The following is an 18,980-nucleotide window of genomic DNA, read 5'->3' as shown; positions in this document are numbered from 1 at the left end:
GCAATTCTAATATGAAATCAAAACATCAAGCTGCTAGATGGCGAGATCCATTAGTGGTGTGTGTGCATTCTTCAGCTGGAGAGGATATCACCTTCTTCAGCTAGGAAAGCTGCCAGAGAGCTTGAATCTGTCCTCTGTGCTGGGTGGGCAGTGAGCAGCAGATTAATTTCACAGTAAAATACTTGGAGCTAAATAATAAAAAGCACAGACACTTGCCCTTTGCCTGTTGTATTCTTCTGGGTAGAAGTGATGGTTTCTCAAGAGTCTCTTATTCAAGGTTTGTATGTGGGGAGTTTTTAGCTTTGTTTAGATAGCTGCTTTATTTTTCTTAGCAGTCCTGGGGAAGTTTAGCTGTAAATAGGTTACCTAGTATGGGGTTTATGCTGTCCATTGGTGAAGGTGAAACTCCTGCTGTTAACTGGAACACAGTGGAGTCAGCAGCTTTGCAGGTACCTACTGAGTTCCCTTGGCAACTTCTCCCTGTGGCTGGGACAACTGCTACCACACTTAACCCTCTGTCATAGTGTGGCAGCTTTTGCTCTGCTGTTACCATCACCAGTGGTGATGTGGTACCCGGGGATTTCAGCCCAGTCTGTAGGCTGGATGTGACAAACCCTGTGCAAGCCATCAGGAAGCTGGTGTCCTCGGTGGACACAATCCCTCTGTGAGCTTTTGTGTGTGTGCTGCATGGCAGCTTTAAGAAATGATATGGCGGAGGTGCGAAAACAGATAAAGGCACTCAGATCCCACTTCTCCTTAGGTATGACATGAGCTAGGCGAAGGCTGGCAGTCCTACTGACTGAAACACTTCTGCCTTACTTTAAAAAAAGAAGGGAGAGGGAAAGGACAAGTACCAACAAAAAAGATGTGCCAAGTAGCTCTACAGTGATTCCATTACAGCTTTGTGGCAGCAGGGAGCTAGGAGAGGAGCTTGGAAGGTAACTTCTGTGGAGGGAGTAGTCTTCAAAGGACCCGAGAAGTAATGTGGAGACAGGTGTGACCTCCTTTAATGGTTCCCATGGCAGTCGTGGGGCTAGCAAGAGGAATGGGAAAGCACAGTATTATTTATTTCATCTACTATAAAAAGTGACTTTTTAAGATCTTGTTCAAGTAAATGGAGCAATGAATTCTCCTTTGCTCTGACTGCTGCTGAAGACATGCGACTTATTAGATATGCTGCTGTTGTAATGGAAATAACTAGCCAGCCTATTTTAAACCAAGAAGAACTGGATGTCTGGGAAATGGGGGAAAAAGGATTGAGTGGCACAAGAGAAAAGAAACTTAATCTGTGACAATCTTGGGCACTTTATACAATTTCCTCTTAAAGCAGTTTCACAAGCTCATCTGGCACAGAAGTGATAAATTGTTCAACAACTCAGGCTTGCCGAAGTAGTTTAACGAGCTTTCAAAGGAAACTTTTAAAGACTTGCGGCTTTCAACTGCATGTGAATCATCTTGAAGAGTGAAACTGTAATTGCTAACCACCGTTTAATGGGTCACCATATACCTGTCTATGCTTTCATGAGCTCTGGCACTCTAGAACTAGAGTCAGATGTTGCCATGCAGATCCCATGGCTGTGTCCGAGAGCCCAGAGTGATACCACTGCTGTTGCCAACCTACTGAACTTGAAAATCAAAGCTGGCAGAGCCTGCAGGCAACTGAGGTCAGGGAAAACACATAAAGGTAGGAGGAGGAATGTCATGTCCACACACACAGCCAAGGCATGGAGCCTTGTCCTCTCTCAGCCCCTTTTCTTATGAGGCTCTTTTTGTTTGCCTAAGGATGTATGGGGATTAGAGAGATTGGGCTATGGGGATTTAACCCCCTATATAAAACCCTTGCCAGGAAAGTCAAACAAACAGGGCCAGAGGTGTCCCACAGGAGGCCCTACAGCTGTCCTCAGGGAGGACTTGTTGGTACAGGGCTAGCAGAGGTGTGCTTGCAGCATCTGGGACCACATGTGGCCAGCTGGCTGCTGGTACACTGTGGAGGTGGGTCCCATAACCTCCTCTGAGCTAAGGCACATATTTATACAGCCCTACCAGAAAAGGCAGGGTGGAACACGCTAATATGTACACATTAAAGAGACTGAATAAATAAACAGTAAGTTTTGATTTATTTTCTCTGCTACTTGGATATCTTAGTTTTGGCACAAGATAGATTTCATACACAAATGTGGTCTCCAGATAGGTTCATGTCCTGGCTGATTTAGAAACCATGCACAAAGGAGAAATACTTCACAACTGTTCTTAAAGCATAATGATATTTATGCTGTTTATTGTCAAAGCATATAAAATCCTTGGCCTCCTTCAGCTAGGTAATATACATCAGGTAACAATGCTGGTCTCTGCCCTGAAGGATTTACAGTTATAGATGAGAGATAACAGTGGGTACAGTCAGACTGGGAAAGCACATAAAATGTGATTAGTCAGTCTGAGACTCACTTAATGAGCATTGTTCAGATCATTTGTGCCTCACCTGGGAGACAGAATAGGGTTTGGTGGGGCAAAGCTGGAAAACAGCAAATGCCCTTGACACTGGGGAAAAGGTTGTTGGAGGGGGCAATTGAGAAATGTCATGTGTAAGATATGCTCTGGTCACAGAAAGTTGTAAAGGACTTGTAAGTTTTCTTGTGGGACTTGTACCCAGTTCAGGTTCAGGTGGAACATACATAACTATGCAATCAACATAGTCATGGGAAGCCCGTTAAGAAAGGCTGCAGGACTTACCATTCTGTCTGTCCTCAAGCCCCAAGCTGCTTACCTCCTCCCACTGAGCAAAGTCTGGAGGAATTACACAGGCTGTGAACGGCCGTAACATTTCCAGAAGCACTGACAATGCTGGATTGTGTTCTCTGGCTCATTTCCTCCTGCTAACCAATCTCTCTAAGGTGAATTGACCAGAGAAAAATTGTTGTTTTTCTTGTAGTTTCTCTTGTAATTGATTTTCTTTTGGTTTTTTTCTACCAGGTTAAACACCTGATGTTTTAAAAGCACTGAAGCTGTGATTTCTAGGTGTATACCTAGAAATAACTCATGATGCCCTGTGATCCATCCCTTCCCTAGGGAAGTTGCAGCCAGGAATGCTGCAGGAGAGCTGAGGTTGCCAGGCACTTCCAGCAGTACAAACCAGAGTGATGCCAAGAGAGCTGGAAAGCAGGGAGTGTGCCAACCACAAAATTAATCTCTGAGTTAATAAAAGCCTGCATGGTTTGAGGTTTGTGAAGCAATAAACGAGTTCAAATTTGCCAGCGACTGAAAAAGAAAAGCAATTAGGTGTTATGGGAAACCTTCTAATGGGGATAAAGATAATACATTAGAATATGCAATGGGTTAAAAAATGTGATGAGAAATTAATCTTTAATTGAAAATTACTAAAGGAATTTTGTGGAAGAACATAGAAATGTATGTATCAAAGCAAACCTTTTACCTCATTTTACTAACAGGGAATGACAGAATAAGAGCTTCTGTTTAATAGCACTAATAACTTCATAATATTTTACCTCTGAGTCATATGGTAGGCTCTTTTTACCAGTCAATGCTTGATCCAAAAAGAAATCTCCTTGGCTTCTCCTCATCATAGTAATTTCTAGGTCTGTATGACCTAGAAAGCTATTTCTACTAATGTGTTTTACCTCTTGTTTTCCAACACCCAGGCAGAAGGGTACCCATTTCAATCTCCCCGCATTCCTATGACACTACTGGGGACACTGCTAGCAGTTTGCAAGGCTAAGAGGAGTTATGAGCAAAAGTGAGCCTGAGGAAATACTTCAGTGTGATCCAAATGGAAACTGGGGGAGTCCTTCATCATTGTGTTGTTAGGTGACTCAAATGCTCACAATTTCAGTGGCATAAAAAGGAGGCTGTTCTGGTTTTAAAACAAAACATTTTGGTCAAAAGGGAAAAATAGGCAACAATAAAGACATATATAGATGGGAATTTGGCAAGCTGATAGTGATGGGTAGTTTAGCAGTTTGCAAAACGGGTAACTAGCTAGGGAAATCCAATGAAAATATATTGGCCAGTACCATTGATCACCATCCAGTGGCATTTCCTTGAGGCACAGAGAAAATCCTAGCAGTGATTTCAGCTGGATGTTGGACAACAATTGCAATTCAATGAAAAAAAAACCCTGAAATTATTCAGTATTTTTTTCTGTTCTTTGTTTGGAAAATGGACAGAATGGTGTCACCATATTTAATTGGAGGTATGTTTGTCTTTCACATGTAACCAGAGTGAATGAAAACCACTGGTTAATACCCATCTTTAAAACTTTCATGCAAAAGTATTTTAAGAATTGCCTGAGAAGATCACCAAACCCTTAGGACTGATTTCTCAGTAATTACTGTATCACTGGATTTCCAGAGAATTAGGGGAAGTAACTGTTGAGTCATTACATAAAACCTAGTAACTGGTGTGTCTCAGGTAAGCAGGGACAGAAGCTTGGCCAGGCTGACACCAGCTTTTGGCAAGAGTGGGGAGGTGGTCAATGAAGTGTGCAGTCAACAGAGAATCGAACTGTGACAGTACTGGAGTTAGCACATTAACAGAAAATAGGTGTTTCTAGGGTTTTTTTGAGTAGAGGAAGGCATCCATCTGATTTGAGTCAGAGCAGCTCAGTATTATGCCTGATGTGTGGGTGGCTGCCAAAAGGGGTAGTTTTGTTTCTCTTTTTTTTTCCCTCTCATTCCCTTACACAGTGGTCACATGAGTGAATGAGCTCAACTCACCGGACCAACAGAAAACTATGTCTTTTCTTTCCATTACTGTCAGAATTTCCAGCTGGATTCCTGTGCTGGGCTGACTCACCCCAGAGCTGTGGGGTCACTGGAGCTGTCTGAGGAAGCCCAGAGAGCTGCTGGGGTGATGTGATGTTCTGCCAGATGGATGTAACCCCCGTTCAGTCACTGCTGGGGTTGCACGCAATGAGATGTAACATTCATCTGCAATCGAGAAGAACTACTGGAAAAAAATAGTACTGTGTGAAAATAAATATAGATCCTATTGTAGCTTAAAAATCCCCTAAACGATTTGCAGTGCTCTTCAAAATTGAGCAGACAGTTGACAGAAGCAGGGATGGGTTATTAAAAGCAGGTGTAGATAGGACAATAGGAAAGACCCCTTGGCACTTCTGTGAGGCTGAGGGGAAGAGGAGCTGAGTGACCCACTGCGGAGATGGGGTGGTGTCCAACACCTGAGCTGGGGTCTGCGATGGAGCCCCTCAGTCGGTGCTGCCTCTGTGGCGGTGCCCCAGGGCATTCATGCCTTACAGGGTGATCCCCACCCTCTCTCACCACTACATAACATACCTAGTGGTCACATTGAGTAGATGTGCAGAGCTGCTCGTCGGGCGCCTCTGCTGCTTGTCAGTCCTGCCATGGTGTTCACGCGTGCTGGATGGAGCCAAAGCCTCCAACAGCAGCTGTAAAGGTCTTGGCCTGGTGTTGCTCCCCATCCCATGGCGATGGAGGAGCGGAGGCACCGCTGGAAGGTAACTGGCAGAGCTGGACCTGACTCCACGGAGATGTCTGTCCTGCAGCTTTTAGGGGCAACGCCCAGCCCCCAGTGCCTGCAGGACAGCCCATGGGCAGCACACATGGCCTGGAGGAACCCCGGGAACCCCCACTCCCACCCTGAGGTGGGGTCCTGCAGCTCAACACCCACTGCCATCCCCGTCCCAAGGGGACCCCTAGTCCTGCCCTGCAGAGCCCCGCACAGCCGTGTCCCCATATCCATGTCCCCACATCCATGTCCCCACATCCATGTCCCCCATATCCATGTCCCCATATCCATGTCCCCATATCCATGTCCCCACATCCATGTCCCCACATCCATGTCCCCCATATCCATGTCCCCATATCCATGTCCCCACATCCATGTCCCCACATCCATGTCCCCCATATCCATGTCCCCACATCCATGTCCCCACATCCATGTCCCCCACATCCATGTCCCCCACATCCATGTCCCCATATCCCTGTCCCCACATCCCTGTCCCCACATCCATGTCCCCATATCCATGTCCCCACATATCCATGTCCCCCACATCCATGTCCCCCATCCATGTCCCCATATCCATGTCCCACATCCATGTCCCCCACATCCGTGTCCCCCACATCCATGTCCCCATATCCATGTCCCCACATATCCATGTCCCCACATCCATGTCCCCCATATCCATGTCCCCATATCCATGTCCCCACATATCCATGTCCCCATATCCATGTCCCCACATCCATGTCCCCATATCCATGTCCCCCATATCCATGTCCCCATATCCATGTCCCCATATCCATGTCCCCATATCCCTGTCCCCACATCCATGTCCCCATATCCATGTCCCCCACATCCATGTCCCCACATCCATGTCCCCCACATCCATGTCCCCATATCCCTGTCCCCACATCCCTGTCCCCATATCCATGTCCCCCACATCCATGTCCCCACATCCATGTCCCCCACATCCATGTCCCCACATCCATTTCCCCACAGCCGTGTCCTCACGTGCTCCCCCGCCCCGCCCCGCCGAAGCCCCGCCCCCGCCGGCCCCGCCCCCCGGCCCCGCGCGACACCCCGCGCTTCCGGCGTGGGGCGGGGCTGGCGCGTGCCGCGCCGCCGTCACTTCCGCGCCCGCCCGCGCAGCGCGGCCGGCGCGTGCAGCCGGTTGGCGGCGGATCCGCTCGCGCCTCGCGAGGCAGCCGCAGCCGCGCGCGCGGCGGGCGGGGTGGGGGGGAGCGCCGGTCCCGCGCCGGTCCCGCGCCCGCCCCGCCGGCGATGGGGCTGCGCTGAGGCCGCCGGTGAGTGGGGCCGCGGGCACTGCACGGCACGGCCCGGCAGGTGAGGGAGGGTCCGCGGGCCTCCAGCGGTGCTCGCAGTCTCCGCCGCCCCGGGCGCGGCGCAGCCCCCGCGGGTCGGCCCGGCGCGGGCGCGGGGGTCGTGGCGGGGCCGGTGCCGTGGAGCGGGTCCCGCGGCCGGGGCAGCGCCGCCGTCCGGGGAAGGGGCGCGCGTGGCCGGGGGCGCGGGCCGCCGGCGTGTCCCTGCCGCCGGTGCCCGGACACGTGCGGCGCTGGCCCAGCGGCCCGGCCGCCCCCCGCGCTGCCCAGGGGCCGCCGCGGGCTGTCGGGGCACCCTCGGCAGCTCGGGCAGCTCTCCCGTCCCGCTTCCTCTGTCCTCTCAGCCCAGCCCCCAGCTCTGCCGGCGGTCCCGGCTGCCGAACACCGCGCGTTCCGCTGCCTGGGCACACGTCAGCGTGTTCTGCAGTGGCGGAGTCGGTGGGGAATGCTGGTGATCGTGTACCAAAGAGAAACTTTCGAATCCCAAGACGAGGACTCAGTGCGTCTCATCCTTTATTCAGCACATGAGTCAGTGCGTTTTCCTGATGCTGACGAAGGTTATAGAGCACCTTCTATCAGCTGAGCTACGGAGATGGGGATCTCGCAATGTGAGCACCTCTGACAACCACTGCGTCATCCCTAAGAGGAGGCCTGTTTATGCTTGTTCAGGGATAAACAGCTACTAGGTGAATTAAATATTGAGAATTTAAACAGAATTGATACTTAAGGTGAAGAAAAACTTGAGTATCTACAGTATTGGCTCTGAAAGCTTGCTACTACCATCAGTGCTCTGGCTTGCTTGCTGGGATCAGTGTATCCCTGCAGTTGCTGTAGTTGGAAGATACTTTTGGAGCCCTTCAAGAAGCTGAGACAGCATTGCCTCCAGCAGTGGGAGATGGTTAACTCTAAACTGTTCTAACATGAGTGATGGTAGTTGTGTGGCCACGCTGTCTGACTGCTTTCTCTTCTGAGGTTGCTGAGTTTTGCACCAGCTTTAGAATTCATTAGTGTGTTTTCTTTGCTGTATGCAGTCACTGGAATTGTATGGTGTTTTCTTAGCAAGGGCAATCAAGATTATGTTCCATTTAGCCTATTCATTACTCTGGTTTTTTTGTCGTTTTTTTTTTTTGTTGTAGTAGGTGACTCGGCTGTTGTATGTACGAGATTTGTCCCCACACTGGCTCTTCAGACAGGTTAGCAATATTTTTCAGCCCTCAGTTCCATCATGTTTGAAAGAATTGCCACTTTTACCTTTTTTTAAAATTATATACAACACCGTTACATCCTGTAGAATATTGATTTTCTTGATGTTGTGGAGAAACGGCTTTTTTTGGCATTATTTAAATTTACTCTGTGGTATAAGTGTGGTCCTCATAAACTTAGTGTCCCTGTATCAGTGTCATGGGTGAAGCAGTGCATCTTTATTACACATATACTGAGGAAATGTTTGTCTTGGTATTTGGCATGACACTGATGGCTGTGTACTACTGCTTTTGTTAGCTGCTTTTTCTTGTTGGTTAATTACAGTTCCACAAATTTTAAAGAAAATATGCTCTGCCAACTTGGAACTGTACAATTGACTTGGAAATCTATTGGTACTGATCTAACTCTCCCAACTTCTAAGAAGCATATCATTAACATGACTTAGTGAAACAAAAATGTCATCTATTGTTGGTGTACTCACCTGTGGGAAAGAACACTGGCTTTTGGCTACATGGAGTGTTCTAGTGTGAGCACCTAGGTCAGCTATGAAAAAGTGATGTGCTGCAAGGTTATCAGTTTTTAAAGTGCTTCAGAAAATGAGTAAGGGAGATCTTCTTGTTAACTTTGGTTTTGACCAAGGCTGACTGTTCATGACACAAGGAGGTATAAGCAGTGAAAGGGTCTGAGCAGTTCTGCAGACTCCAGCAGAGCTGCTGGACAGCAGCTGCTGCCTTCCCAAATACCTCCCAAGAGCAGTGGTGCTGTTCCAAGCTCTGTTTGGTGTCTTCCAGTAGTGCTCTCTAGACTTCGAGCTCGTTTTGCTCTCCCCCCTTACATTTTTTTGTTAGTTGTCTTCTAGAACATGCATCTGTTCCTGTATTTCTTTTTCATTTCTTTCTAGTCTGGGGAGGACCTCATGGCATTGTTAGGCACTGATTCATCCATAACCTGGAGGGAGAGGGGTGAGAGGTCCCAGCTGCCTGGTCAGGAAGCTTGCAGTGTCTGCAATGGAGCGTGGGGGCTGCCTAGCAGGAAGGGAAGTTGCATCATGATGTCTGAGTGATTGAGAAACTTCATGATTCAGGCCTGTTCTGCTCCTGTGCCATGTGACAGGCATGGGTCGTCAGACAAGCTATTTTGCTGGGTTCCTAATAAATTATTCTGGAAAAGGAAATTAAAAAAAATTCTGTATTGACATGGAACCCTCAGATTATTTCTTCTCATTTGCCTTGAGGAGGTAGTATCGTACTGTTTTCTGTGTGGAGTATGAAACAGCCAACAAGACATTAATTTTCTGTGGGAGGAAGACAAATTCCTTTTATTCTGTGAAAGTAAAATAACTTTTTATTGTTAAAGCCAGATCCAAGTGGATTGTCCAGGTTGTAGAGGAAATCTGCACTAGAACTGGGAACTGGCATGGAAAGGTCAGGTTTTCATTAAGCATTTTGACCATTGCACCCTTGTTCCTTTTTCTGGAAACCTTCAGATAGCGTTTGCTTTATTTCTGTACACAACAGAAATCTGCAACAGGGGATTACTTTAACTTAGCTTGTCCAAGGTCTGTTGTAGAAATTATTACTTCTGTTGTGATAAATGTCTCTGTTGAGTGTTGTGCTCAGGCATCTTTAACTGCAGAACAGGGAGCATGGTTGTAACACTTTTCTTATTTAATGTCTGTGTGGTATGAACCTGATGGTAGCTAGCATGGAGAGATGTTTAATTCCTTTATTGCCTTGTGAAACAAAGTCCTTTAGTTAAATCTTCTAAAACTCTTGAGTTCTGGAAATTAGAAATACAAGGTTTCCTTAGATTTAGTCAGTGCCCAAGCTTTATTAACATAACATGAAAATACGTGGTTCTGCCGTGTGTGTTCAGGCTCATCTTTTGAATGTCTTCACGAATTGCCTTGGAGAACAGATCTTGTATTTAAGTGCATGTTTTTTGGGCAGGGATTACTGGTCTCCACAGCATGGCATCTGCTATGGACAAACCTGCTTTGGGTCTGGAGTCATGCTGTTGTACAGATGAGTAGGTTTTGTGGACTTTCAGTGGTGAAAAAAACCACAACATTTTGACTAGTGCTTGGATCTGGTTATGTTTAGCATGAGAGGGTTCATACAAGACAAATCCTAGCTCAAAAATCCTAATTTCACAATAAAACTTGGAAAAAAATGTTTTAAATAACTGTAATGCTAAAATGTTTCCCTTTCACTGTTACACAATGAGCTAAAAATAGTTTTCATTCATAAAATAGCTGCTTCCTTTGTTAAATAATCTGCATAGGAGAGAACAAAAGTTCATTTTGTAGTAAACTGTAGTTGTATTATAGCTCCAAGTCTGACACCTTTATTCCTGATTGAAATAAGACTGTAAACTTTAATTTCTGGTGGCTGAAAAGCAGGCTTAAATACAAAAGGATGGGTGATTCACAGTCTCTGTTCAGGAGTTATGGATGTGATCTGCACAAAAAGCTGAAGTGCTGTGTCTTGCTGCTCCTTTTCTAAAATGTATCATTTCAGCACCATCTTCATGGAGCGCTGTGGCATGGATTGGGATTGGGAAGGATTCTCCCTGGCCATGGAATCTTGCTGCTTGCTCTGAAGTGGTGCAGTATCAATCACATTTGTAATCCTGTCAAACTTACCAGAATTAGCTGCATTTGCATTCATTCTGTATTTTCATTTTTTCATTGTGTGTTTTTAATTTGAAAGAATTTAGCCCTTTTTTTGGTGTGGTTCTGCTTTATTAGAATTGTGACATTGCATGGTTCATCTTAAAGCAGCTCTTTGGAAGAGGATGTGGTAGTAGAACTGGTAGCAAGTTCATTACTTTTTAGTTGGATTGAGATTTTTTTTATGTGGTATTTAAGATTAAAAGGTCATCCTTCAAAATCAAAATACCCCAACTCTTTCTTTTTTGACCTTTAGCCAAGTTATATGGCAGTGATATTTTCAGTTTAGAGGGTACATGCAGCAACAAAAATGGCAGCTCCTTTAGATTTTATTCTAGCTAGAAGATGTCAAAATGGAAGGTGATAAATGGCAATGGCTGTGAAATCAGAGCTGATTCTTTTAAAGGATGGGTGACAGAACAGTGTAATGGGAAGGCTTTTGAGAGAGAGAGTAGTAAGAGCAGCTTATATTGCAAGCTTTTACTGACTTGGGATGCAAGAAGAAAATACATGTATAGTGTGAAAGTGAGTCACATTGTGAAGAACATGTGTAAAAGAGTGGTAGAGGCAGATATCACAAAGGCTGAAGTGCAAATGAAATGGCAAGTAGCAAGAGACATAAAAGCCAGCTACGTGTAAAAGCATGTTAGTAGTAGTAGTAAGACTGGGAAGTGTCTCACTTGATTCATGGGGAGCACATGTATCTACAGAAGGTGCAGGACATCTGAAATGCTTAGGGCCTATTTTGCTTGTCTTCTTTCACAGTGTCATGCAGGTGCTTAATCTTATGAATATTTGTGACAAGGTAGTATTTTGCACTACAGCGTACTTCCACTAGATATTTGTGTCTACTAGCCCTGATAAGTTTCACTGTACAATTCTCAAAACAGCTCAAAAATATTATCTAGAACTGTGCAGAAGTACTAGAAGACTGGGAAAGGATGAGTCTTCAGACAGTTACAAGGGAAAAGAGCTGAGGAAGATGAGTTGCAGTCTGACAGTTCAGTTTGTCTCAGTTTTTTCCATCAGTTGAGATTAATAAGCAAACATTCTGTTTTCAAGTGCTTGGAAGATACAGCAGCATGAACTGATTTGTGGGAAAAGTAATTGTGTCTGAAGTCTTAATACCTTTTTACTGCAGAGCAGAAGGCTCTGTGGCTGTAGCAGAGGCAGTGGAGGTTTTGTCTCCTGAATTAATTGATTGATTTAATAAAGTTTTCCTCATTTTAATGGCCTCATAAGTAAATGAAGGCATGATCTGGAGGTAGATGATCCTATCTGGAGAACTGTAATTAACAATCCAGTGTTAAAGTGAGAGGTTATCTTGAAGGATTCTGTCCTGGGTATGGTTGCCTTTAATGAAAACATTAGTCAACTGGCTGATTAAATGTGCTTACTAAATTCTCAGGGACTGTGTGTTGGAGGACATGATGAGAGTTCAAAATAACCTGAAACATAGTGTGACATTCAATAGGGGCAAATGCAGAGTACTGCACTTAGGCAGAAATTACCAGCTGTGGAGATGCAGGGTGTGAGGAATAACTGGTTAGCTACTAGAAAAAGGACCTGGGGGTGTACTGGATCACAAGTTGAACATGAGTCAGTGTCATGCTGTTTGCAGAGAAGACAAATATCTTACTGGAAAGTTTAAACAGGAGTATTGTCTGAGAGATGTAAAGTTTAAATCCGTTGGCTTTATTTGCTGTTGATGTACAGTCTGTGCAGACAGCATCTGTTTTGGGTGCCAAGATTCAAGAAGAATTTGGACCACTTGGAAGGAGTTCAGAGTAGAGAAAGTGAGTGATCAGAGTTCGAGGAAACAACTTCATAAATGTGGAAAAAATCCAAGTTATTTTGGCAAGAGATGAGGAGTTTAGGGGGAATGTAAGAGATTTCAAGTATTTAAAAGATTTGTAAGAAGGAAATGCTATTTTCAGTGACCATGATGGACAGGTTGAAATGGGATTAAGTTTCATCATGGAAAACACCAATTATACTTTTAACATTTCTCACAGTAGAGATAGTACTTTAAGATGTCTTTACTTGTGGCCATGAATAACAAGTTTGTGTGTTTAGAAGGACTGGTATATGGTTTAGGTTGGAGAATAGACAAACTCACTATTAATGTCCCTTTAATCTCATTTTATAGGATTCTAGTTTTAGTTGATGTCAAGTTTGAGCCAATGAGGGAGAAATACACAGGATTCTTTTTGTCAATCTCTTGGTAGTATCATGTGTGTTTAGAAGATCTTGTACAGATTCAAAGGGTTAGAACTGTGGTGCTTGTATTGGTTTGGAAACATATGATGTACTGGATGTTACTTCCTTCTCTTGGATGCTGCCTCCTGCAAATGGAGCAAGTTTTCTTGTGCTGTCAGGATGTTCTAAACCTCCATGGTGAAGGTACTACATGGTCGCAATGTCTGTGCGAGTTAAGCCTAGCAGAGCACTGATGAGTTTCCATTCATTTTAGTAGTCTTAGTAGCTTTCAGATTACTGCTTTAGACTCAGGTGATCATCTTATAATATTTCTCATCCATAGTTACAAAGATCTGCCTTTGGCTTTGAAGATCTCTTTGCAGTTCCCCTACCGTGGTATATTCACCACTACAGGGAGCCTAAGTGAGGATGGACCCATTGCAAACTGGAAAGTCCAACTGCAAGTATAGCCATGCTATTTTATATATAATTATTTTTATGCACTGTTATAATTGCTTTTGATTGTCTGCAGTAGACTGCATGACAAAACAAAGGATCCAGCTATTCCTTCTATTTCAGCAATTGATTTGTAACATAACTGGAATGTGTGAAAACACTTCAATTAATCCTGTGCATTTCGCTGTCATACCACGCACGTCTCCAAATCATTGAAGAAAAGTACAGTTACCCTTATGAACTCTTCCCTTAAGATCTGCCATGGTGTTTCACATCAACAATAGCAAGAGTTTATTTTCTGCTGGCTACATTTAATGCAGCAGTAGATAGCAGGAACTGAAAGGTCAATGACAGGGGTAATGGTTGGCCTCCAATAGGGGGACTGTACAGTTAAGTTACACTACCTGCCTGACCTTACCTCTACCCCATAATAATATTTATTGATCTGTAGAACTTTTGTGTACAGGTTCATTTCCTGAAAAGTCCTATTACTGTTTGCTAGAAATTTTTTTTTCTCTGAGCAGAGGGATGATTTTTCTTACGTCTGTTTCTCAATCAGGGGAACTATTTCTATCTTAGAGGCATGGAGGGTTCTTAACATATCTGCAGTTGTCACTAAGTTGTGAAGGCTTGATCCAAAGCCCAGTGAATTCAAAGGGTTGTTCCACTGGCTTGAGTGGTCTTTGGCTGAGGGTGCTGCTGTCTGAAAGCGGTGCTTCTGTCACTAGAGCAGTACTCCTGATCTGCTGACAAGCCAGCAGAAAGTCCTTTTCAGACCAACTGGTAATTCAAATGGAAACATAAAAGGGCTGTCAAATGTGCAGTCTTGCAGAGTGCATTCTTTAGATTAACCCTATCTTCAGTTGGTCCATTTGGTGAGGACCTCAAAACCTTAAGTAGTGCTTTGAGAGAGGGTCTCGACATTACTTCCCTGCGTCATAGCCATGCTTTATTGCTAGAGGCAGCCTACTGGGCTGTAATACTGGGAGTATAGAAGATGTGTGTTGTGGTAAGGAGTAATGGTGTTGAGTCCAGTTCGGACAGCCAGACTCTAAATGCCAACAGTGTATGGATGAAACACAGCTTCTGCCTGTTCGTTACGGTTGTACTGCTGTGATGGCTTTCTACTGCTTGGGTGAGATCAACCTGTGGTGAAGGACGTGTCTGGAGCAGAGGCACATGTAATGTGTCTGAGTGAACTGAAGCACTTGGAAAACTGTTGTTGTGTTTCAATGTTGGTTGAAAGTCTGCTTGTGCCCCTAACTTCTTAATTTTCCTTAGTTCATCTGCAAATTTTAATTTTTGTTAGCAGTATAGGTTGCGGTTTTTTATAACTTTGTCTTCTCCAGCAGAAATAACTTTAGTAATGAACAGGCAAAAATGTAGGAACACACAAATTTCACCATGCAAGTTGCATGCCTTTTGTAGGGCAAGAGCACAATGAAAAATAGCTTACAGTCTTGTCAGCCTGACAGAGTCCTTACTCAGTAGTGTGCAGATGGAGGTGTCCTTATAGAACTCTTCCTTCTGCCACCCTTTCCATTATCCAGCAAAATCCCTTCCCCAGAGAGAGACAGGTTTTTTCAGTAGGAAGACTGTTGGCATAATTGCATTCTGAGCATGTATATTGTGGAGGATTTTTATGCCTTAAGATGGTAGTGGTATGCTGCTAGCATTTGTAATCCCAGTTCTTAGCCCGTGCTCATTTCAGTAGTGACTATCTGCTGTGTTAACTAGCAGCTGTCTTTGCTGGAGATGCTGTTCCACATAAGTCCATTTCTGGAACAGGTCATAGGAGTCTGGCTCTGGTTTCAGTGCAAGGTGTTTTGAATTAGTGTAGTCTGCACCTTGCATTTAAAACAAATGTATATTCTCAGTTTCCTGCTTGCTGTCATCCTCTGCTGGCATAATGTCTGTGAAGAAACAGTATCTTAAATGCCATAATTGTCTGTTGTAGCTGAAGCGTGATAACACTTGTATGTAACACGGATGGGTGTGGTGGAAGAACTCACACAGCCTATAGTCAAACAGTAGTGCTGGTTGATGAGGTACTGGCAAAAGAAGAATGCATTGGGTTGAGGATATTTTAGTGTGCACCCTAAGAAAATAACTTTTTGTTGGCCTAGCTTAATGGAAATAGTTCACCTTTTGTAAAGCTCACTGTTCTTGGAGACTTGTAATTTTTGGTAGTGCAGACATTGAGCTATACCCAGGCACTTGAGTTTGCTAAGCTTGTGAGGCAGTATTTTGTGGTGAATCATCTGCATGGTGTTTTGCTCTATCCTCCCATCTTACCTATGTTAGTTTCGTGAAGAGTGTGTTTTGTATCTCTGCATCCCTCTATCAGTGAACAGCCTGGATCTTTGGATACTAATTTTGATTTTAGCTGGGTTAGTGTTTTTTAATTTTGAAAGTGTGGGAGTATATACAGCTATGAAAAAGGGCTTGGTACCTATAATATCAACCTGAAAGATAGTAAAAATACAGTGACTTGTGCTTGATTCTTTTCTTAATTTCCCATAGAAGTAAGGTAATGTTCAGAGCTTCAGTCTTTTTAAAAGCATTTTTTATTATTTTGCTTATATTCAGATTAAGTAGTTGTTTGGCAGTTTCCTTTTCCGAATGCTGTAGCCGAGGAGAAACCGAAGTGCACGCTCATAAAGTTAATAGATTGAGGGTCAAAATAAGGGAAAAATGAATCCTTCTCTATGAACTCAGGAGTTCTGTGTATAATGTTGGCAGGCTTAAAATGTGCCACAAAATAATTTAAAAAACCCCAGGAAAAGTCCAGTTAGTACTAAATAAGTTGGTAGGGTATTTGGCTCATGAAGCTCTTGAACTAAAAGTCCCTGGGACTGGAGATTGTGCACTGGGGAGCATCATTACGTGACTCTCTCTGTGCTGTCTCCTTGATGGCAGGGGAAATGCACGTTTTATCTGACCTTTCTGGCCTATTGTTTTGTTGCTCTATTAGCCTTCAGCCCAGCTTTCTGTTCTTCTGTGGCTTTGATACAAAGGGTATGGAGTTAAAGCTACTTGGGCATTTAACGTAAGTGGCAAGTCCTCAGTGGTGCTTTAGGAAGCTGACCTCTGTTTTCACCTAACATTTATGAAAAAGCAAGGCTGAAGGGGGAAAGCTGAGTCAAGCATCTGGATTAGAGCTATCTGGGAAGAGGCTACTTCAGAATATTTGGCTAGACAGTGATGATATTTCAGTTAGTGAGGTCAATGCTTGAGGAAAAAGCACTCCTTGATACACTTCATGTACCTGAAACATTTCAGTCTTGCTTTTAAGGAAACTAACTTTCCTCCTCCACAAAGAGAAGATGGATACAGTTACACCTCTTAGTACTGTTATAAAAAATTTTATAGGCTAGGAGAGAGAGAAAAGTTCTGAAAAAGGTATTTCAAACAGATAAAAATGTTGCTCTAGACAAGATATGTTAAGGCAGAATTTTTCCTTTAAGGTAAGCGTGCAGGATGAAAGTTAACTATAAATGGACTGATAAGCAAAAGCTATTACTTATGGGAGAAGCAAGTCTCAAGACCTTTACTGATGGTCATTAGGACTGAGAACATTGTAGCAGTTGAAGGGATATTCCTTGTCAGATTTCTGCAGTCTGTTTCCATTATACAGGAGATGTCTCCCACTGCTGATGCTGTAGAAGTCATTCCCAAGGGGCACAGAAGCACTGCACAGTGTCATTTAAATTGAGCTATTTAAGGTAGTGATGAAATGTAGTAGAATGCGGGGAGTTATTTGAATTTCATGGATTGTAGAAGTCCTTCTCTGAAATATAACTGTTTACTAAATCGCTAAAGCTCTTCTGGATTTGTAGGACTGGTCTGAATGACTGGGACGTAGTAGCTAGATGGATGTGGGACAAGGTTTACATTACAGGCATGGAAGCATAGAGTTAAATGTTACAGTCCTGTATGTCTGTTCTGTTCTTGACTTTGTCAAACTTCTTTTCCTGGAAACAGGGAGCGCAAGTTTTCCCCCTTGGTTTTCTCATCTTGCCTCATATGGTAGTTCTGAGAGTAAATTAATCATCTTCAGGAGCTAAGCTGTCAGGTCCCATAAATTCCTGTGCATAAGAAAATTGTCCTCTACAGCAGTCCAGTCTCGGAATGGAACTTCTTTGCAGATTTTTCTGGGAATTATTTCAGTTACTTTGAGATCAAGACAAATAAATTGTCATATGTGCCATCTTAAATTGAATTTAAGTCTTTCACAGAGTCTTTTAACTTGAATATTTAGTGTTGTTATATGATATTTAGATATTAGAGTTTTAGCGATTCCTGTCTTGCACAGTATTTCTATTGATTGACGAGTTGTTTGCACACAAGAGCTCTTTCCTTGAAGTGTTTCTGGTCTAAGTAAAGTGAGTGTGCCACATACTTCAGACTTTGTCAATTTATTGACTACTTCAAAAAATTGTACTTTCAGTAAGCATTAGAAACCCCAGGTTTAATATATAGATTCTCTTACAGAATACATTTTTAGAAATGAGTACAATTTGATGCTATTTCTATTATTCTGGAATATACTCTTGTGTTGTGTATGTTTAGTAGTTATATAGTTGAACTTAAGACTCCCTTAGTTTTACATTTTGACTTCAGGAAACTGAAGAAATACTGCTGCTTTGTCTGAGCATGCTTGGCTGAAAGCAGTGAAAGGTACTAAGTCATAATTAGGCTGGGAAAGGAAGACGTGAAAGCCAGTTGCTTGCTTACAATGAGTATGACTGCTGTAGTCATAGCTGTATGCCACTATATGTGCTTCTGAGGAAACAAAAGTTAAATGTCTAAACTTTAGAGGAAAGTTCATCTCTTGTGATTAGTCTGGTTGTGCTTGATGATCTCCTTGCAGATGAAGAGAAATTTAATTCAAATGTTCTTATGTTAACCTCAAAAGTATTTTCCAAGAATATAAGAGGAAGAGGAAAAAAAGTCATTGCCTCCTTTTATTGAGCATCCATACTACAAAAGCAAATATATCCCAGGAAACAGATACTCTACATCGCACAATAAGGCGGCAGCCACACAGGAAAGGTTGGGCTCTTGGCACGGCCCCTAAGGGGAAATGCTTCCTTGAAAGGACCCATTGTTGCTGGGTCCAGGTCTTCAGACTCCCAGTTCTCCTCTAGAATGGCTGCGGGTCTCTTGGTGCTGGGATGGGGCATCTTTGCCATCCCCATTATCTGACCATAATAGTCTTGGTTATTTAATCACATAGAAGGGCTGAGTAAAGTTCACGCCTCGTGTGAGAAAGGAACGTTTCTTTGGAAACAGCTTCAGTGCTCAGCTATTGAGAACTCACGCTGGGTGTAATGGCGCCATGCCTTACCCAAGGTATTTGGAACAGTTTAACTTTCTCTTCCAAGAACAAACAAAACACAGTCTGTGAATTCTAACCCAAATGTCTGGTATACTCTTCCAAGAGAGAAAAGAGCTAACAAGCGTCCAAAATAAATGTATGCTTTGTTGGATTCCCTGACTGTGGGACGTGTCTTCTTTCCCTCGTGGCAGCTAGGTAAGAGATCCAGATCTGAAAGGAAACAGGTAAAGACTGCTTCTGTGAGCCTGAGAGTAAGAACAAGCTTTGGTTGATTGTG

At 43.8% G+C, this 18,980-nt stretch overlaps 1 protein-coding gene and 1 long non-coding RNA gene across 4 annotated transcripts in view; one reads left to right on the top strand and one right to left on the bottom strand.

Annotated features, from left to right (window-relative positions):
- Positions 1-2,098: 2,098 nt before the first annotated feature.
- On the bottom strand, positions 2,099-5,731 carry LOC109145543. Its single transcript, XR_002046959.2, has 2 exons — positions 5,310-5,731; positions 2,099-4,943 (listed from the first exon to the last, which is right to left on the bottom strand). It is a non-coding gene; the product is annotated as an uncharacterized LOC109145543 (long non-coding RNA).
- A 995-nt stretch (positions 5,732-6,726) lies between these two features.
- ATP13A3 (ATPase 13A3) overlaps positions 6,727-18,980 on the top strand; it is a 58,231-nt gene continuing 45,977 nt past the window's right edge. Inside the window, exons 1-2 of one of the 3 annotated variants that reach the window (XM_039556761.1) lie at positions 6,751-6,837; positions 7,970-8,026. In XM_039556761.1, the coding sequence (XP_039412695.1) occupies positions 7,989-8,026 (38 nt within the window). In that variant the 5' untranslated portion in view covers positions 6,751-6,837; positions 7,970-7,988. Of the gene's footprint in view, positions 6,838-7,969; positions 8,027-18,980 lie in introns of all 3 variants that reach the window. The other 2 variants (XM_039556763.1, XM_039556762.1) reach the window with 2 other exon arrangements.

The sequence above is a fragment of the Corvus cornix genome, chromosome 9, assembly GCF_000738735.6.
Source record: "Corvus cornix cornix isolate S_Up_H32 chromosome 9, ASM73873v5, whole genome shotgun sequence".
Lineage (NCBI taxonomy): Eukaryota > Metazoa > Chordata > Aves > Passeriformes > Corvidae > Corvus > Corvus cornix.
Note: the sequence above shows the minus strand (reverse complement) of the source record. Positions and strands in the feature narration are given on the sequence as shown.